This window comes from Anabrus simplex, chromosome 9 (assembly GCF_040414725.1).
Source record: "Anabrus simplex isolate iqAnaSimp1 chromosome 9, ASM4041472v1, whole genome shotgun sequence".
Lineage (NCBI taxonomy): Eukaryota > Metazoa > Arthropoda > Insecta > Orthoptera > Tettigoniidae > Anabrus > Anabrus simplex.
The window spans coordinates 148,419,220-148,441,899 of NC_090273.1; the positions used below are offsets into that span (position 1 = coordinate 148,419,220).

The window sequence follows — 22,680 nt, forward strand, 5'->3', positions numbered from 1 at the left end:
TTGGCGGATTCGATCCTGGCTCAACCCAGTGGTGTTTGAAGATGCTCGAATATGCCAGACTTATGTCCTTATATTTGCTGGCGCATAAAAAAGGAAATAATTCCAGCGCCTCCGGATCTCCTAAAACCTACAAGTAAGCCTGATTGATGGGATGAATATAAATCCAATAGGTAGGCTCGTCTTTCTTCTGTTATTTGAGACAATAAACGTAAGTTAAAATCTCTTGCGACTGAAAGCGTCCTAAAATTTTTCTTCTCGTGTACCCGTTGTGGAGGAACGTAAGTCTACCTTCAAACAAGAATAAGAAGAAGAAGAAGAAGACTTGTGACTTTGATCTTTGTATTTTATGTGATAATCAGAAGTGCCATGTTAATATCTTCTTCGCTCCCTTTGCATTGTCACGGTGCTTTACCGACGGCATCGCACTCTGTTCCTAGTGACTTATGTAATGGGGAACATGATTTCTCTGGTATAAAACTCTCCCCCAGTTCTTGTTTACGACGCATAAAAGTAACTGCCTCCGCGTTACTGGATTGTTAATTACTGTTTTATGCAGTGAAGGTGCCTACGGGGAAATCTTTATATTCATTATGGGGAAGCCAGTAACAGGTGGCTGCGATGAAGCCATTCCAAGACGTAATTAGCTTTCTATATCGGTGTGGTTAAGGCGATATTGAAATGAGGTTGGCGCTACAAGTTCCGAGCATCCCACACCTCTCACAGAGAACGATTAAAGACCTCCATTTGTAGAAAGAGAAGAATTTGAAATGAAGATGTAATAAGAGGAATTTATACCTTATAAATGTGGTTGTAGAAATGCGATTAAACCTCGTATTCCTGGGTATAATGTAGGGATGGGTCGAACCAGTTCATACGTATGAACTACTTCACTCACTTTTACTCTTTATTGTGAATCGTTCAAATGAAGAAGTTCGTTCATTAAGTAATGGAGCCTGACTTCACTCATTCATACTCTTTACTGTGAATCGTTCAAATGAAGTAGTTCGTTCCTGAACTAATGAAGCCTGACTTGACACTTTACTGCGAGTCGTTCAAATGAATTACTTCGTTCCTGAACTAATGAAGCCTGACTTGACACTTTACTGCGAGTCGTTCAAATGAAGTAGTTATTTCATGAAGTAATAAAGCCGGACTTCACACATTGACTCTCTTTTCTGCGAATCGTTCGAGTAAAGTAGTTCGTTCATGAACTAATGAAACCTGACTTCACTCATTCACACTCTTTACTGCTAACACTGCCTTCGTAATATACAGGCCATACTGTAGAAAGCGCGCCAAACCAATCAGCTGATCAATTGAGACGAGCTAAGCGAATGTTACAAATTGTACTTGTGAATGTAATCCATAAGGATTGGGGGCATTCTTAGGATAATTGCGACCGTTGAGTGACAACAATGTATATTTAAGTATATTGCATGTTTTTTCTTTAAATTTATCACATCAGGATTTACGTAAACACAAGTTATTAAGATAATGAGACCTTATAGTTTAGGCGAGGCATGGTATCTTCACGTGGTGAGTAATGTAAATTCAAGGGACGTAATACTTCTCGTGTAATTTATTCATTTAATTGTTATCGTGTAACACGTTTTTGTGGAAATATAATGTGCTACAAATATAATACAGTGTGTGAAAGTTCGCATTTGCCACATTGCTAAGAACTTGTGCGTACCACGGCGAAAATACAACTATACAGGTAAATAGACATTAATATTTTCATTTTCTTCGTTTGTGGACAGGATACCTTTATAAAAAACTAAAATCCCAACCGAAAAATACCTGTCACGAAGAATAAATGTGTATGTTTCACTCATTTTCCAGAGCTGATGATGAGTTCTGCTTTTGACTTTCTTGTTACACAGATTTACAGCAGAGCGTTTTATTGTTGATACAGAACAAGTATAAAAGTGGACAGTAACCAATGGAACCTACATATGGTTATTTCTTGGGTTCGTAATGTTGAGTACGCACTGCCTTTTCTCCCCAAATTAAATGCGAGTAAAAACCATTCCTCAGCAGTTTCCGTGAATGTGGGAAGTAACTAATAAATAATAATGTTATTCGCTTTACGTCCCACTAACTACTTTTGAGGTTTTCGGAGACGCCGAGGTGCCGGAATTCAGTCCCGCAGGAGTTCTTTTACGTGCCAGTAAATCTACCGACATGAGGCTGACGTATTTGAGCACCTTCAAGTACCACCGGATTGAGCCAGGATTGAACCTGCCAAGCCTTGGGGTCAGAGGGCCAGCGCCTGAACCGTCTGAGCCACTTAGCCCGGCAGGAAGTAACTAATAGATCTGGCTAATCAGTGCATTAATATTTGGGAAAACAAGGGCTCTTCCTAAACAAACAATTATACAAATATTTGTATAGAATAAAGGTTCTCAATAAAGTCTTCGAAGGATAGTGCCAGAAGTGTCAACAACAACAACAACGATAAACCAAGAAAGCTACTGTAGTCATGGCCATCTGGAGGTATGGAAGTAAAGTTTATTATCGCATGTTTGTTTTCTCCATATTTGTAATAATGCATAATCATTATTTGTTGGGCACATTTACGAGTAAAACACTGAAGCTTTGACCGCGCAGATCGCTCTTCAAACCTTCTTCTCCTAAAATTATATAGACCTGACTTACGAGATATGATGCGATTATTGGTTAGTGATCTCACCTGTATTATTAATACAACATTTGTAAATATTTCATAATTACAAAAGGTACAGACGCATCATGTCCTTGCATTGCACAGGTCGGACGGAGGAAACAGTTCGCCTCTTTGTGTGACGTCATCGAAGGTACAGTACGGCCTGTACATCACGAAGGCAGTGCTGCTAATCGTTAAAATGAAGCAGTTCGCTCATGAACTAATCATCCCTGACTTCACTGTTCACTACGAATCGTTAAAATGATATAGTTCGTTCATTAAGTAATGAAGCCTGACTTCACTCATTCGTACTCTTTACTGTGAATATTTCAAATGTAGTAGTTCGTTCCTGAACGAATGAAGCCTGCCTTCACTCTTTACTTCGAAGCGTTCAAATGAAGTAGTTCTTTCATGAAGTAATAAAGCCTGACTTCACTCTTCACTGCGAATAGTTCATATTAAGTAGTACGTTCATTAAGAAATGAAGCCTGACTTCTCTCATTCACATACTTTACTGCGAGTCCTTCAAACGAAGTAGTTCGTTCATGATGTAATGAAGCCATTACGAAGCTGTTCACTATGGCATTCAGCAGTGAATTCGTTCACAGTGTCTCGCTCACTCAATAAAGCTTCAAAATCCTGGAATGTTGGACCTAAGAAAATCCCCATCAGTTCGTCGAAAAGCCGGTGCATAATCTCAACATTGGTGTGTAGTGCGCAATATCTGGTGTCCGTATCGTAACACCAAACTGTTAGTGCTGACCGGTATGTCCAGACACTGTTTAATCCATATGTGGATCAACTCACGGGAGATGAACGACTGTGTGGATATTTTCAGCAAGACGGAGCAACAGCACACAGCGCCTTGAAAAACTTGTCACGAGTGCACGGAGTGTTCGGTGAAGAGAGGACTATCAGCAGAGAAAGTGCAATCAACTGGCCGCCTCGATCGCCTGATTTTTCTCCCTGCGAGTTTTACTTCTGGGGCAAGTTGAAGGGTCAGGGGTTGTGCAATAATCTTCACACACTGGAAGAGCTACAACAGAACATTGAAAACGCTATTGCTGCTATCCGTCAGTGAAATTTGCTACGCGTGTCTCACAGTTTGATATATCGAGCACAGTACAGCATCAAAGTCAACGGCGGTAATTTCCAGATTCTTCGGTGATGTTCATTAACAAGGGCTGAACCCGCCTCTGTCCTACTGTAAAAAAAAATTGGGCTAGTTTTAATTTGCACACCCGGTATTTCCGTGCTTTGTGATTTACAATATTGTAATGACTGCTTGATTTATTGATTGCGCGTTAATATATACAATCATCTTATTCATGTATTCATTTCCTCGTATTTGTTTATTTATTTATGTATTTATTTATAATTGCCTATATTCTTCTTTTTTAATAATCCATTTCATTTTCGTTATCTCGTCTCCTTGTGCTAAATTTTTCTTACACTTTTTCAAGATGTCTTCATGATAGAGTCTCATTCATTCACAGCCAAACCCCATAGCACTACAGGCCTTGAAGGGCCTTGGGCTACCAAGCGACCGCTGCTCAGCCAGAAGGCCTGCAGATTACGAGGTGTCGTGTGGTCAGCACGACGAATCCTCTCGGCCGTTATTCTTGGCTTTGTAGACCGGGGCCGGCATCTCACCGTAAGATAGCTCCTCAATTGTAATCATGTAGGCTGAGTGGACCTCGAACCAGCCCTCAGGTCTAGGTAAAAATCCCTGACCTGGCCGGGAATCGAACCGGGGCCTCCGAGTAAGAGGCCGGCACGCTACCCCTACACCACGGGGCCGGCAATCACAACACACAGCAGTAGCCGTTCAGAATATCAAATATGAACCAACTAAAGGGTGCTTTAAAGCTAAAATTCAGTTGTTTTACATAATTTTAGATACTAAACCAATGTAGGGTACGAGTAGAATTTCATTAGATGTTTCTCGTTAATGTTATCGTATACTTCTTCTCCTCGAATTTTCCCATCTAAGAATCACGGAAAGAAGCACTATGCTTTCATCTTGACCCTCATTTTCCTCACTTTCAATGTTCCTCATCCCTTCACTTTGACGTGTTGTCCCCTCTTGTGCCCGGATGTTGTTACCTTTCCTCTTTTCCTTCTCGTGGAAACACTTGATACTTTGTATCATTCTTCTGAAAGTTGTTATGTCCTGTCCGGCTCCATGGCTAAATGGTTAGCATGCTGGCCTTTGGTCACGGGGATTCCGGGTTCGATTCCCGGAAGGTTTGGGAATTTTAACCATCATTGGTTACATTCGCTGGCACGGGGGCTGGGTGTATCATCATTTCAGCCTCATCACGACGCGCAAGTCGCCTACGGGAGTCAAATTAAAAGACCTGCACCTGGCGAGTCGAACATGTCATCGGACACTCCCGGCACTAAAAGCCATGAGCCGTTTCATTTCATTTTTATTCTGTCCTGTGTTATATCGTCTGCTATTCCAGTCTCCTTGGATCCACCGGTTGGCAGTCTTGCTCTTGTTAACTTGATAAAACACTCCTCCTTTGAATCTTCTTTTATCCAACCTCATTACGTGACCGCAAAGTGAAATTCTCCTCTTTCTGATCGTATCTGACATCCTTTAATTTTCTTCGTCCTTTATGTCTCCCATGTCTGAAATCCTCTTACTCCGTTTACAATTTTCCTCAGATTTTCCTCAATATTTTCGTTTCCTTTGCATTCAATTTATGATTATCTATGTATTTATATAATCACGGCTATAGCAGTGATGAGGTTAAATCTCGTGGCGTTCTCTTTCAATATCGTCATGTTCAGGTTAAATTGAGAATAATCCACTGTTTTTAAAAAAAGAAAATAACCCGTAATAATAGATGTAATAATACATAACAAGTCAGGAAGGGAATGCGTAATAATCTAAAAATACTAGAGTGAATAACAGAGGAAACAAGGAAAACAACACAAAATAACGGAAAGAGAAAATAAATGTAGCGGCATTCATCAATATTATTTAAACATGAAATTATACATGCGAGGCCATTACAACAACATTAATTTCTAATCACTAGATTTGCGTTCCAAACGCCTGGAATCAATTAAAAATTTATCCGCAGTGTACCCCGTTCTACTCCTCAGTCCAGAATTATAATCCTTGAACTGGCCGGGAAACGAATCCAACCTCTATGCCACAGGTAATAATTGTTATTGTATTATATTTTCTCACAATCAATGAGCCTTATCATTCTTGTATGTCCGGCTCCATGGTTAAATGGTTAGCTTGCTGACCTGCGATTACAGGAGTCCCGGGTTCGATTCCCGATAGGATCGTGAATTTTTACCATAATCGGTTAATTCCCCTGCCACGGACACTGGGTGTATGTGCCGTCTACATGCTCAGTACGATGCGCAGGATACGAAGGATTCTCCCCTCATACGCATTGCGTTGATGACGTGTTTGACGAAGAGGGAACTACATTTCAGTTCCACTGCATACAGTCCCAACCCGCCAAGATGTTCCTTTAAGTTTAGCTGTTCTCGTCGCACTCTGTACCGAAAGCCTTTCCAAAGATATTAGCGGACTGCCAACAAATTATGCATAATAGTCCTACCTGGAACCCCACACGTTTTCCCAGTACCAATCAGTGTAGGAAAAATCTGTTTTATTCTATTAGCTACCACTTTAGCAAATAATTTATAATCATTATTTAGGATAGTTTTTGGTCTAAAATCTGACACATATCGGCAGCTTACTTTCTTCGGAATCATTATAATAATGCCTTCCGTAAATGCGGAATGCGTAGTTAAGAACTTGGGTAAGGTCATCTCCAGTCATCGACCAAAAGCGTTTGTACCATTCATAAGGGAAGCCATCCATCTCCGGCGTCTTATTAGGAGCAGCTTTCTTGAGAACCTGTTCTAATTCATCTTTGGTGTCAGGTCTCATGAGGAAGAAGCGATCTTCTTCATCGACGTATGTTTCTACAAGGGAAAGCATTTTGTCTACACCTATGCCAGACTCGTCACCGTCTGCAAACATTTCGTGGAAGTATCGTTCACCCTCGCGTAGCAACTCATCTTTGGAGGTAAGAATGTTCCCCTGAGAGTCTATCCACTGGTGTATAAATTGTCGATTAGCAGATTTACGCATCTTTGCTACGTGGTCTAAAGATATCCTTTCCTTGTCCAAGAGGGAAGATCTTTTAACGTGTTGCTGAAGACGTTGTAAATTTTGCTCTTTGAGTCGTAAGATGGTTTGTTTAATCGTTTTCATTTCATTGAACACATTTTCTCCACGTTTTTCTTTGGAATGTAAATCGCGCATTACTCGCTCATAGAATTCTAGACTATAATTAAGTTCCCGCTGATGTTCATAATCTATGTTCCTTGCCACTGATTTCATAGCCGGTTTCAATTTCTCCATCCACCAGTCCATAATATTCCTATAACGCAAAAGACTGCTTTTGCACTGATGATACGTAACACTAAATCGCTGAACATCTTCCTCAGCCCTAAAAACATGTTTATTCATTTTCCAAATCCCCTTTCCTGGCTGAAAAATGGGTAATCTGGCAAAGTTTAACGTGAATATTACGCTATGATGATCGCTGAATGCAACTGGTACGACTCCGCAGTATTCTAGAATATTTGCCTTTGTCTATGCTCTGTCTATCCTAGATTTTGTATCATCGCAGCAAAATTTATATTCAACACGAGGAGCATAAAGTGTCTCCCAGACATCAGCCAACTGCATTCTTTGTACTAGCATCTGCAGTCCTGGGCAGAACTTAAAAACACCTGTTGAGTCACGTGGTTGTAAAATGCAATTGAAGTCGCCCATCAGAAGAACAGTATTCGATGTCGCTATATGTGGTAGGATGTCCTGAGTGAAAAATGAATTCCGTTCCTGTTTAAACAGGAAACCAGATGGACTGTACGCGTTAATGTTGTTGTTGTTTGTCCAACCCTTGTCCCGTTTCCCTACGGGGTCGGGTATGAGGTGAGATGAATTTGTCGTGGCGGTTTTTTATGACCGGATGCCCTTCCTGACGTCAACCTCATCAGAGGAGTTAATGAGAGATGAAATGAATGACGTGATATATGATAGTAGGGAGAGGGTGAAACCCGGTGCCGGCACATAGCCTACTCCTGTCGAATAGCACCAAGGGGTCTGCTCAAGGCTTAACGTCCCCATCCGACGGACGAATCACCATCAACAGCGTCATATGCCCTCACTCCATATGAGCACTGCGGAGAGGTTTGGAATTTAATCCAGGCTTTTGGCACGCAATCTAGTGATTAGAAATTGTATACCACCACCTCCCCTACCCTGCCGGCCAACATTCTGATGGTGAAAATTTTTTCGACCAACGGGACTCGAACCGGCTAACCTTGGTGTTAGACCGTTTTTAGACTTCAGCGCCTTAACGATCATGGCCACCAGGCGGGGGACTGTACGCGTTAATGGTCGTGATATTATTAAAAGAGGCTGATAATATTCTTCCCGTGTGGTCCATTGTAATGTCCGTTAGCTTAATCCCTTTCCTATACACAATAGCAGTTCCTCGTGCACTGTCACCAATGATTACTACATAATCATAATTAAATAAATAGCCTAAATTACTGCTGTTCACTTCTTGTAACAAAAGAATATCAACATCATATTCATTTAAGAAACGTCCCAACAGACCCAACGTTGTGTCACTTCTCACTCCGCTTATGTTGAGAGTGGCGAAAGTCGTTACAACTGAAGGCATGACAAGAAGACAGAGTAACGATAGAAACATGAGATTGATAAACATTTTCATCGACTGCAAAAATCAGCTTCTCCCAAACTATTTTTTATGTGATTTCCATCCGCTCAACACTTTTCCGAGGCGTACGCAAGCGAGGATCTCTACTATTTTTCACTGTCAACTCGGGTCGCTCCTCGTGGGAAACCACCTCACCTGTTGTGTTATGCTGGCTTTGGTGGGGCTGTGCTATATTACTGTTCTACTACTTGATCAGTGTCCATCAGGTCCGAAAGACGTATATTATTCCCTTGGGCGTCCCGTACAGGAGGAGTGCATACAGGAAGGTTGGTGCTGTGAGTGATATCATCACCAGAGTGAAGAGGGTCAGAAGTTGATTCCGTATGTACAGGTAATTGAGACATTCCCATATCTCGATTAGAGGATGGGATGGAAATATCAGTAGCCTGGGAAGAAGGTTCATGGTCGCCAGTGAGTTCAGTTGTCGATGACAGAAAGGAACTAAGGGAATGGGATACACTACTGTCGATTTTCATCCGTTTAGATGTTGTTTCTTGAAGAGTAGGAAACTCTTTGGAGTTAGCCACACGAACTTGTGTGTTGTTTACGTTCCGTACTTCGACGAGCTGAGTTGGGATCGCTGTGTTGTCAGTCAAGATCGCTGGAGCAGGGTCCGGTTGACTAGTCGCTAACCCACTTGAGTCACCTGTATCAGCTGCAGTGTTGACAAGCCTCCTCTCGGCTAACCTAGTCTGACGTAAGGAACATTCTGGTCGCAAATGAGTAGTGGAATTACAAGCTAGACATGTCCATCATAAATAATTTGCGCACGGTATCCTTCAATATAAATGAAAGATGGAATTGATGTTTTAATTTCCATTCGAAAAGCACGTATACCATTATGTACTCGGAAGGCCCATTCTTCTCTCCTTGATCAATAATTTTGCCGTATTTACTAAGCACCGAGTTAAAAGATTCTATCGGGACATCTGGTGGTACATTTAACACTCGAACCGTTTTCTGTACTGTTTCCGCATCACTGACTTTAACCCTCCCTATCCGACCAACCTGTAATGTCATACATTGTTTGTACCCTGATAGTTATAAACCATTCTTTCAAAAAGAGTAGTTGATATTACCTTTATGAAGGCGGCATTTTCTAGGTTGTCCAGCTGAATCATTTCTATCTGGTCCTCATTGAGTTTCAAGAAGTGTTGGATCCATTCATGAGTTTCCCATGCCGAAGGTCGGTTGTCGCGTTTGAAGGTTCATTTCAAGGTATTTTTACGTGTAAATCTTGTTGCCATGTTTTGTTTTCCTCGTAGTTACACAATGAAATCACTTGAATGACAGTTAACTATCAAAGTTTTTAGAGTTGTTTACAGTACTGTTATACTGTTCAATACAACACGCTGAGAACACTACACACACACACACGGAGCGTAGGCACGTTACCTTCCTCTCACCGCGTGTAGCGGCCGACTGGCTTATTCGACCAAATGCTTTTATTAGAAATGCTGGAGCATTTTTTATATTTGTCACAATTTTTCTACAGAAATTCTTAAACCTGTTCTGTTGGTTATTTCTTATTCCTTTCTATTATTATTATTCTGTGATAAGAATGTCCAAGATAAGAATATCAAGATGTTTAATACTGAATGATGTTATTGGCTGTCTGGTGGTTTCCTCCGTGATTACAAGTTTCCTATTTCAAATGTTCCAGAAGAACCACAGCAACGAGAGGGAGATAATGTTGAGAGACCTGGACCTTTCGGCGTCAGGATACTACACGTGTGAGGTGTCTACGGAGCACCCCATCTTCACCAAAACGTCCAACGAGGAGGAACTCACCGTTATCAGTAAGTAGATGGTATGATTGTGCTCTTATGAGCGTGAGAGAATTACATTAGCAAACTGGAGGACTGAGAACGCCACAGGAAGTATGGGACATAGTTGTAAACGTACATTAGAAAGTCGAAGGGTTCCGAACTGACTGTCTGAGGGTTGTCCATGGTTTCCCTTTCACACGTTAACACTAACAAACCACTGCCTTCCCAATCATCTCCGCATCGCCGACAACTCACCTGCGTTACTGTAAAATTAAACAATTAATAATAATGATAATAATAATAATAATAATAATAATAATAATAATAATAATAATAATAATAATAATAATAATAATAATAATAGCATCCTGGCTCAGTCCGGTAGTAATTGAAAGTTTTCAAACTAGGTTCGTTCTCGTTTATCCGTACGTAAAATAAATATCGTCGAAAAAATATATTTACTGTTCAACATAATAATAATAATAATAATCTTATTCTTATTCTTTTCCTACCGCTTTTTCCCACACCTGTGGGGTCGCGGGTGCGATCTGTGTCGCACATGTGGATTTGGCCCTGTTTTACGGCCGGATGCCCTTCCTGACGCCAACCCTATATGGAGGGATGTAATCACTATTGCGTGTTTCTGTGGTGGTTGGTAGTGTAGTGTGTTGTGTGGATATGAAGAGGAGAGTGTTGGGACGGACACAAACACCCAGTCCCCGAGCCAGAAGAATTAATCAGAAGCGATTAAAATCCCCGACCCGGCCGGGAATCGAACCCGGGACCCTCTGAACCGAAGGTCAGTACGCTGACCGTTCAGCCAACGAGTCGGACAATAATAATAATAATAATAATAATAATAATAATAATAATAATAATAATAATAATAATAATAATTAGCCTATATACCCGTTCTTCGCACGGGAATTGGTAAAGAGCTACACGAGTCTTTCATGAATTTATGCCAAGTTACATGGCTGGATTCAAACGTTTATTACGGCATGTTGAAGTGTTATTCTTCTATTAAAGCAGGCGGCAGGAACGTGAAGTGCAATAATGCTGGACAAAGTGGAGACAGAATGAGGACGATCACACACTTCCTGGTCAGAAGTTGTGCGGAATTTCTCCCTTCTTGTCGGTTACACACTATTGTTTCTCTGAACCCCGCAGTGGCGCTGTGGCTGGAGGCTCAAGAAACCAATCGTAGACAATAACCCCTCTTATATGTTCGCCTCCGTAGCGTAACGGTTAGTGTTATTAGCTGCCGTCCTCGGGGGCCGGGGTTCGATTCACGGTATTAAAATGGCAGGAGGGCTGGTCTGTGGTTGAAATGGTACACGCAGCTCACCTCCATTGGGGGTGTGTCCGAAAAGAGCTGCACCACCTCGAGGAATATGAGGACACGAGTTTACTTTAATCCGACTCGTTGGCTGAATGGTCAGCGTACTGGCCTTCGGTTCAGAGGGTCCCAGGTTCGATTCCCGGCCGGATCGGGGATTTTAACCTTCATTGGTTAATTCCAATGGCCCGGGGGCTGGGTGTTTGTGCTGTTCCCAACATCCCTGCAACTCACACACCACACATAACACTATCCTCCACCACAATAACACGCAGTTACCTACACATGGCAGATGCCGCCCACCCTCATAGGAGGGTCTGCCTTACAAGGGCTGCACTCGGCTAGAAATAGTCACACGAAATTATTATTAACCCTCTTATTATCCGTCTTATCGAAAAGAGTTAAATTTCTCTTTAGTGACTGTATTCCCGTTAGCCCACCTTGAAGTGACATGACAGCCTGTAGAATCGTCTATTTTATTAATCCTCCTATCGAAAAGTGCACATGATAAAAAAGAGTTTGGGAATTGATTTCCATTAAGGCTGGTCGATTTCTATTAAGGTTGGACATGTATATTTTGTGGGAGGGTAAATCACTGTTTCGATCTTCCTATAAACTCCCAGTCCATTCAGAGATTTAGAAATAATATTAGCTGTAAAACCTATCCAAAACAGCTGAATTATAAATATGAAGTTTGCTAGAAATATATCCAGCATTTTTCCAGTTATAAGAACTCTAAGAAACAGATCAACAGACGTCAAAAAACGCTAAAAAAAACCTGCAGATGGTCATTATTACACCTGAAACGGATAACTGTACACAAATTTCGCCAAAGTATTCAATGTACAGACACACTATCATTACTATTTTATTCATATAGAATAGGAATCTGTCCGCCTCTGTGGTGTAATGGTTAGTGTGATTAGCTGCCACCCCCGGAGGCCCAGGTTCGATTTCTGGCTCTGTCACGTAATTTGAAAAGTGGTACGAGGGCTGGAACGGAGTCCACTCAGCTTCGGGACGTCAACTGAGTAGAGGTGGGTTCGATTCCCACCTCAGCCATCCTGGAAGTGGTTTTCCGTGGTTTCCCACTTCTCCTCCAGGCAAATGCCGGGATGGTACCTAACTTAAGGCCACGGCCGCTTTCTTCCCTCTTCCTTGTCTATGCCTTCCAATCTTCCCATCCCCTTGCAAGGCCCCTGTTCAGCATAGCCGGTGAGGCCGCCTAGGCGACGTACTGGTCATCCTGCTCAGTTGTATCCCCGGCCCAGAGTCTGAAGCTCCCTGACACTGCCCTCGAAGCGGTAGAGGTGGGATCCCTCGCTGAGTACGAGGGATAAACTGACCCTGGAGGGTAAACCTATAAAGAAGAAGAAGAACAAGAGGAATCTGCTCCACGTGCAGCACATTTTACGCCTGTAAATCAATCCGTGAATGATATCTCCCGTATTGAAAAAGGGCACATGAGGAAAGTTTTAGAAATTAATTTCCATCATGGTTGGTAGATTTCCATTCAGGTTCGTCTTTGTATATTTTGTGGGAGAGTAAAAGCGCTATTTCGGTTTCCTATAAACCCCCAGTCCATTCAAGGAATTTGTAATGCTATGGACTTTAAAATTTACCTTTGGGCAGCTGGATGCTAAATGTGAAGTTTGGTTGAAATATTTCCAGTAGTTTTGCAGTTATAAGAAATGGTTTATACGCATAATTTTAGACTAACTCCATTGGCAAAAGACTGAAAAACGGTCAGTTAATTATATCTCCCTTTTAATCCTCCTGAAAAAAGGTGCACATGAGAAAGAAACTTAGAAATATATTTGCATTAAGTCTGGCAGATATCCATTAAGTTTGGTCACTGTCACTTTTTCGATATTCCTATAAACCCCCAACCCATTCAGTAATTTAGAAATAATATTTGTCCTAAAACCTACCCAAGAGCAGGTGGAATCTATATATGAAGAAGTTTTCCAGTTTAACACCTCAGACAAACAGACAAACCGGGAAAACAGACAGCAAAGCTAAAAAATATCCAGATGTTCATTATTACACCTGAAACTGATAACTACACGAAAATTTCGCCAAAATATTCAATTTACAGTCACACGGCCGTTACTATTTTATTGACATACTCGTATTGTAATAATAACAATAATGATATACTATTATAATAGTATGGCCTCAGTTACCGTGCGCAAGCCTCTTCATTCAACACCATCTGTCTGTCTGCTCGTGAATTTCGACGTTCCGTTTAATTGTACGCCTACTAGATGGCAGAGCAAACCGAATATCTCTTGGGTATCTATGCCTGAGTTTTAATTAATTCATCAGACATCTTTTACATGCCGACATCGTACGAAATGGAGTGTAGAAATGACGTTTTCCCGCCCTTCGAAAAAATCGAATATCTCTGCCGGGTTTGAACCCACTATCTTGGGATCTGGTGTCCGATGCTTTACCACTGATCCAACAAAGGGAGGCATAATAATAATAATAATAATAATAATAATAATAATAATAATAATAATAATAATAATAATAATAGACAGATCATCTGATTGGCGAGTACCAAGCGGGTTTCAGGAAAGGTCGATCATGTGCAGAACAAATATGGAACTTGAAGACGATATTAAGGATTCGCCGAAGTGCCAGCACGATCGTCACCTTTGTGGATTTTAAGAAGGCGTATGACTCTGTGGAGAGACAGACAGTATTTGATACCCTAGAAGAACTCAGAGTGGACAAGAAGACCAGAGCACTTATCCAGCAGACCCTCACAAGTACGACCTCTAAAGTGAAATTCCTTGGAGAAATCTCTGAGCCTTTTGAAATATGTACGGGCGTTCGTCAAGGTGACAGCATCTCCCCTATTCTGTTTAACTTAGTTCTAGACAAAGTTATTAGAGAGTGGGAAAAGGATATCAAGGGTGTGAACATCGGAAATTTGGGAAGCAAGGTCAATGTGAAATGTTTAGCATTTGCTGGTGATCTCGCAATCATTACTAAGACCAAGGATGAAACAAGGTATGCCATACAGAGACTACACAATATAGCATCAAAGGCAGGCCTCCAGATATCCTACGAGAAAACCAAGTACATGGAAAATCTACGTCAAAATAGCAAAAGAACTCCGCTAGAGATGGAAAACGGCACAATTTCACAGGTGCCCTCCTTCAAATACCTTGGAGAAATTATACTACCATCAGGATTAGACAGTAGTGCCAATGTAGAAAGAAACACCAAACTACATAAGGCATACAGACTGACGTGGAATTACTACAACAAAAGAGTCATATCGCGTAATGCAAAATTACGACACTACAAGACAGTTGTATTGCCCGAAGCTTTATATGCCTCAGAAACCATATGCTTAGGTGGTCACTCTAAAATTACAGAAATTGAAAAGCAGGAGCGGAAAATTCTCAGGAAAATTTATGGTCCTACGAGAGAAAATGGAATGTGGATTAAGAGGAAAACAGCGGACCTCTACTCCTTCACCGACAGGTTTACTGATGCTGTACGGAAAAGGCGCCTTAATTTCTATGGCCATATCTACAGAATGAACAGCGACAGACTAACTAAAAGATTATTCAAAGTAATCAACTCAAAGAAGGTCAAAATAAAATGGCTAGAAGAAACTAAGGCGGACCTCCAAGAAATAAATATTACAGACGACATCATGGAAAATCGTGGAGCTTTTAGAACCAAAGTAGCTAATCATAAATTTAGGGAGAAACCAAAAAAGACAACTGGTAGGAAGTGGTCGACAGAACGCAAGATGCAACACAGTGCATTCATGAAGAGATTTTGGGAGGATAAGAAGGCACAAACCATCAAACCAACTATCAAGTTCAAACGCGCTCTATGAATGGGCATAACGAAGGAAGAAGAAGAATAATAATAATACCGGACAAGGTGGCCGTGCGGTTAGGGGCGCGCGGCTGTGAGCTTGCATCCGGGAGTTACGGGGTTCGAATCCCACTGTCGGCAGCCCTGAAGACGGTTTTCCGTGGTTTCCCATTTTCATAGTGACAGGGTGCGACTACCCAATCGGAAAACATAGCGCGAGTGTTCACAAGCAATAGACTGTACGCCTGACCGCATTCCAACACGATGCCTTCCGAACAGTGTGTAGTCAAGCCGATGCAAGCCTGGCCAGTCGCTCTCTGCGGGAGATGACTTCACCCTCTAGCACGGCTGAAGAATGGAGCAACTGACACGAAATCGGGAAGTTGTGGATTCGGATCCCATTGGTGTCCGGTTGACCATTTTTGTTCTGTACATAACATCTCCTCAACACGTACTAAATACACGTAACACGACCTAATAGGTTGCAAGTCGATTTCGATTCTAATGCGGTCGTGGATATTCAATATTCATTCACATGGCACTCAACGGGCGACTTAAACGCACTCTGCATGTGATGGCAGTTGTGCCAGATCTGTAGCTTAGATCCTTTCCAACAGAACAAAGATGATCTAGGCCACCGTAGCTCAATTGGTAGAGCAACCGACGTGAAATCGGGAGGTTGTGGGTTCGGATCCCACTGGTGTTTGGTTGGCTATTTTTGTTCTGTACATAACATCTCCTCAACACGTACTAAATACACGTAACACGACCTAATAGGTTGCAAGTCGATTTCGATTCCAATGCGGTCGTCAATATTCAATTTTCATATATTTTATTTTAAGTTTTTAGAAATGTTCTACAATACCCATAAGTCCATATAAACATTCCTCCACATTTCTCGATTTCGTGCATCTTACTAACTTCAGCCCCTTCTATCCATGCTCCTCTGTAAACCATTTATCCACTTTCCCGTAGGTTTCACCTGCTTTCTGTGGCCGAAGCTTCCTAGTTTATCATTATATTGGGGATTCTGTCATCTGTCCTCCTTTTCATATTCCTATTCCATTGGTATTGTAGTCGTATGTTAATCCGTCCGACTTTATCTTTGGGCCGTTTAGCATTGTCTGTCTTCTCCATATGATGGGGTGCTGGCACAACCCAAGCCTAGAGTACCGGGTTACTTTCCATTGAGGTCTTCTTCCTCCAGCCTCTAGTAAAACATTACACAACTGCACGGCAGGTATACCTTTACCCTCCTACCACCCATAGCTTGGAGGCATTCACTTATTCCCCACCCGGGAACGAATTCTCTTGGGATTCAAAAATCCCACAAGAGGAAATAATAAAATTAATAAATCGCAGTCGTGCATTTTTCCTCGCACGGAAGAACATAGAATCATGGACATGATGTTGGTCTTAGAAGACGAGAGACCGAGTACAGATTCTGGTAGTTCCCTTTTAGTAGCCTCTTACAACATTCAGGAATACAGATAATGCGTCGTTTGACTCACCCGCAGGGGAGATAAGGAGTTACGATAAATATAAGGAAAAGTGTAGTATCATTACCTACGTCCAATAATATAGCAGCTGATCTGGCACACAACATTAACATGCCATGACAAACGATAGCCCCATCTATCAAGAACAACGTCCAACAATATGGCAGCTGATCTAGCACTCAACATTAACATATCATGTAACAAGACAGCTCCACCTATCAAGATCTATGTCCAACAATATGGCAGCTAATCCAGCACACAACTTTAACATGTCATTTCACAAGGCAACTCCACCTATCGAGATCTAGTCCAACAATATGGCAGCTAATCCAGCACACAACATTAACATGTCATGTAACAAGACAGCTCCACCTATCAAGATCTACGTCCAACAAAATGGCAGCTAATCCAGTACAAAACATTAACATGTCATGCTAAAAGGTAGTTCCACCTATCAGGATCTACGTCCAGCAATATGGCAGCTAATCCAGCACACAACATTAACATGTCATGTAACAAGACAACTTCACATATCAAGATCTACGTCCAACAATATGGCAGCCAATCCAGCACACAACATTAACATGTCATGTAACAAGACAACTCCACATATCAAGATCTACGTCCAACAATATGGCAGCTAATCCAGCACACAACATTAACATGTCATTTCACAAGGCAACTCCACCTATCGCGACCTACGTCAAACAATATGGCAGCTAATCCAGCACACAACATTAACATGTCATTTCACAAGACAACTCCACCTATCAAGATTTATGTCCAACAATATGGCAGCTAATCCAGCACACAGCATTATCATCTCATGCTAAAAGGTAGCTCCACCTATCAAGATCTATGTCCAACAATATGGCAGCTAATCCGGCACAAAACATTAACATGTCATGCTAAAAGGTAGTTCCACCTATCAATATCTATGTCCAACAATATGGCAGCTAATCCAGCACAAGACATTAACATGTCATGCTAAAAGGTAGCTCCACCTATCAAGATCTATGTCCAACAATATGGCAGCAAATCCAGCACACAACATTAACATGTCATTTCACAAGACAGCTCCACCTATCAAGAACTATGTCCAACAATATGACAGCTAATCCAGTACACAACATGTCATGCTAAGAGGTGGTTCCACCTATCAAGATTTATGTCCAACAATATGGCAGCTAATCCGGCACACAACATTAACATGTCATGCTAAAAAGGTAGTTCCACCTATCAGGATCTACGTCCAACAATATGGCATCTAATCCAGCACACAACATTAACATGTCATTTCACAAGACATCTCCACCTATCGAGATCTAGTCCAACAACATGGCAGCCAATCCAGCACACAACATTAACATGTCATGTCACAAGACAGCTCCACCTATCAAGATCTACGTCCAATAAAATGGCAGCTGATCCAGTACACAAAATTAACATGTCATGTCACAAGATAGCCCCATCTATGTAGATCTACGTCCAACAACATGGCAGATAGTCGAGCACACAACATTCCCGTGTCATATCACAACGTAGCCCCATCCATCAAGGTCTATGTCCAACAATATGGCAGCTGATTAGCACATAAGATTAACATGTCATGTTACAAGATAGCGCCATCTATCAATATCTACTTCCAATGATATGGCAGCTGATCCTGCACACAACATTCGATGTCATGTTATAAGATAGCGCCATCTATCAAGATCTACGTCCAACAATATGCAGCTGATCCAGCACACAATATTCCCATGTCATTTCACAAGATAGCCCATCTATCAAGACCTACGTCCAACAATATGGCAGCTGATCCAGCACACAACAATCGCATGTTATGTCACAAAATAGCCCCACCTATCAAGATCTACGTCCAACAATTTGGCAGCTGATCTAGCACACAGCATTAACATGTCATGTTACAAGGTAGCGCTATCTCTCAAGATCTACGTCCAGTGGTATTGCAGCTGATCCTGCACACAACATTCCCATGTTATGTCACAAGGTAGCCCCATCTATCAAGATCTACGTCCAACATTATGGCAGCTGATCCAGCACGTAACATTACCATGTTATGTCGCAAGGTAGCCCCATCTATCAAGATCTACGTCCAACATTATGGCAGCTGATTTGTTAAACACTATTGTGGCCATAAATATTGGCAAGATACGTATTATCAGAAGAATTGTGGTGCCTTCGGCGACGTTACCGTGTGTTGAGGGCTTTGCTGTGTCGTTTGTGAAACGCCAGTCAAAGACAGTGGGAACTCGCTTAAAACACGGCGCCATTTATACGTACTGTATATATAGAAGGCAGTGTTCTAACACACGGTAATATCGTGATGACGATGACGAACACTGGTCGGCTGGTTACCACGGTGTCGGTTTTCTGTCCAACATAACTTCCATGTTAAAATAAAATTACAGTAACTGACTCGTGTAAGTTGAGCTGTGCTGAACTCATCTCCAGTAAATGTCATTACTGGTGCCTCGGCCGGAATTTAAAAACGAGTGCCGTAAACTTAGCACTTCAGTGGCTCTTGTGTACAATATTTTATTTCATGTTATGGTGATTTTCCTTATTCTAAATTAAAATAAGTTAATTATAAATAATTTTGTTTCGTCACGGCGGAAAATCGTCCACGTTGCATCCATTCATGGACATTTTCTTGTTTACTTGTTCGAGCCGTGTTATGAAAGATATAAGACGTGTGCAGGCTTTCATGACGTCATGTTACACTAAAACATTAAAATTAACGTTATTTGAAGCAGTGAACAGTCCACTAAGCTACCATAGTCTGACACATCGTCCTCTGATCCTGATTAATGAAGGTAAAACGAACTTTATGATATACGCGATAATGATCTGTCGGAAATATATTAACCTGTACGTTACTCAACATGGTGAAAGCGGAAATAACTTGAGCTGGGAATACAGAGACCCCATTTTTTAGTAGATGAGTGCGGAAACACGGTGCTGCTAAGTGTCATTTTCCATCCTCTATTGAGTAGCGGAAGAAGGCAGTTATGTTATATTATGATATAAAGAGAAATTCATCATTATTGAGTAAGGTATTGTGGAACCCTTTCCTTTCCACTCCTCCAGGGCCCCCCACGTTCTCTGCATACTCTTCATTCAGACTGTAAAGTACTTGCAATGCCACTGCATCATCAATCTTCTGTTCCCACAAAGAAACTGCAAGTTTTTGATCTTCAAAGCAATACTGCCTACCGAATATGAAAAGAGATTTTTCAGTGGCTTATCTTACGTTTCTTCTTTATCTTGAGTAAAACAGATTTTAATTTTATTTCTTGTAGCATCAAGCTCGACAGCTTAGAAGCATCAAGCCTATAATTTCGAGAAACAAAAATCATTTCGCTTCTGCCGAGGCGAATTTCAAGTTAATCATATTCTTTACGGCGAGCCATTAGCTCGCTGTGTTCTTATCGCTTATCCATCTGGAGACTGTCGCAGTGATCATAAGACTAGGAGTAGCAGCTGGCCAACTGCCGTTGTGTTAGCAAGCAGATGGCCACATATCTTTTTATTGAAGTAGTAATGAGCTGCCAACAACTAAAGAGACTTATCACTGGAGATGAAACAAGTGTATGCTATCTCACAATCAACTTGTGCGTCTTACACAATAATGTATTGGCAAATTCCCTTAAATATTTCTTATTCGTTCGATTGAAGCAGTAAGAATCTGCCAACATCAAAAAATGACTTCCTGTTCGAGACGAAACAAGTCTGTGGATGTACTTCATTGCAATATCGTACAATAAACTTCGCAATAACTATTTACATTCTTGCTTAACGATCGTATAAGGAAAGTGGCAACAACTCAGTATTTATAACGCAAAGGTAGCCAGCCAGTAAAATTTGCTTGCATAAAGACTTATTTGGCTAGAGAGCATAAGGTTAAAGGAGATAAAGGCTAAGTTAGAAATGAGCTCGACTGACGAAGTTGTACACATAAACTGGCTTCGGTGGTGGGGTCATATGAGTCTAATGATGGAGAACAGGTCACCTAAGAGAATAACATACTCTGCTGTGCAGGGTAAGAGTAGTAGAGGGAGATCAGGACGAATATGCTTAGATTGCGTTTCTAATGATTTAGAGAGAAAAGGTAGAGAACTAAACGAGTACACAGAACTAATTACGAATAGAGGATTATGGCGGTGATTTGTAAACTCACAGAGACTTGCAGACTGAACACTGAAAGGCATAAGAGTCTATAAAGAAGATGAGGGTATAATAAATATCACAATTAAATAACCTGTTAACGTTAAATTCAAATAATATATTAAGTTTGTGAAATAGAAACGTTGTTACTGTATTTAATTTGTTTGTACAACGTTGTGCCCCACTAAGCACCGCGATTGAACTTATTTAACAGATGAATTTGTTTCCTTCCCAGAATCTCTTCATCTTCTCGCTATGATTTTGTCTCCGTTCTCCCATCCATGCAGTGTTGGTTCTCATCTTGTACTATTTAGCAAAATTATGTTTGTTCACCAACGTTATAAAGTTAGGTTTGTCCCATATAAATTCGTTGATTTCTTGAAGGTCTTTCTCAATTCAATTATCCAGTTATTATTGACTTCTAGTGAGAAGGTATGACTAAATATCCCTTTAGTTAGTCTTTCATTATCCATTCTTTAAATATGACCGTAAAAATGTCAATCTTTTGTTTCCTAATAGTGTGTGATATTTTTCCAAAATGCTGGTATAACTCAGTAATACACTCTACAGAAACATTTCTATTAGCCTTTTCGTCACCGTCAAGCAAAAGTTGTTGAATGTTAATAGATTATAACACAGTCTCGTAACCTATGCTAAGTATAAATTTCTGTGTGCTTTTGACAGCATACTTAATGTTACGTTCTCTCTTGCAGTTCCACAACGCACGCCACCGGAAGTAACGATACGCAAACCCGTCTACACCGTGGGCGAGTTACTGGAGGCGAATTGCAGTTCGAGTCCTGCGCATCCTGTACCGCACATTACGTGGTTGTTAAACGGTGATCCGGTGAGTACAACAATGATATTAGCCTCTGCAGTTGCCCGATGTGATCGTATTTAAGACAAGTACTTACAACTCACCTTCTGAGGAACATGTACTCATAGACCTCAAGTAATAGTCAATCATGGTACACGAATAAAATCATTAACATAAATAAAAATGCCTTCATTGTCGATCCCTTTGGCTGAACCATCAAAGTACTGGCATCAGTTCAGAGGGTCCTAGCTTTGATTCCCGGGTAGTCCGTAATTTTTTACACTTCTGGTTAATTCCTCTAACTCGAGGACTGGGTGTTCGTGTTCGTCTCTATACACGTCTCTTTAGTTATACATAACACATCACACAGCGAACCACCACAGAACGCTGAATTGTGCCTTTACCATTACAGTCAAACATTTCGTGGACTATCGCCTGCAGTGTAGGCGACACAGTGTTCACCTACGTACGTACTACAGTCAATATGTTCGTGGAGTGAAACTACTGTAACAGTTCAAGGGTCATATCGTTTCTTTATCTGTATTTCGTCATGGTGATCCGGGCGATTTCGACTTATCGTCTCAAACGTTTCACTAGCGGATTTGCCTAATTTTTGGCAGAACTTGAATTTTGCTCATTGATCAAACTACAGCATTCCTAATTTCCGCCGCAGACATTCAACTACTGTTCACAACACAGACCTTAGTTCTGGAACTGCTGGGACTAATGAAGAACTGTCACGGCAACATCCTGTGGTGCAAACAC

The 22,680-nt window shown here is 41.2% G+C and overlaps 1 protein-coding gene across 1 annotated transcript in view; it reads left to right on the plus strand.

The window, feature by feature from the left end:
- Positions 1 to 21,999, plus strand: part of LOC136880914 (uncharacterized) — a 344,893-nt gene extending 322,894 nt beyond the window's left edge. The window contains exons 3-4 of the mRNA XM_067153442.2: positions 10,121 to 10,256; positions 21,812 to 21,999. Coding sequence (XP_067009543.2) covers positions 10,121 to 10,256; positions 21,812 to 21,999 — 324 coding nt within the window. The remainder of the gene's footprint in view (positions 1 to 10,120; positions 10,257 to 21,811) is intronic.
- The last annotated feature ends 681 nt before the right edge of the window (positions 22,000 to 22,680 follow it).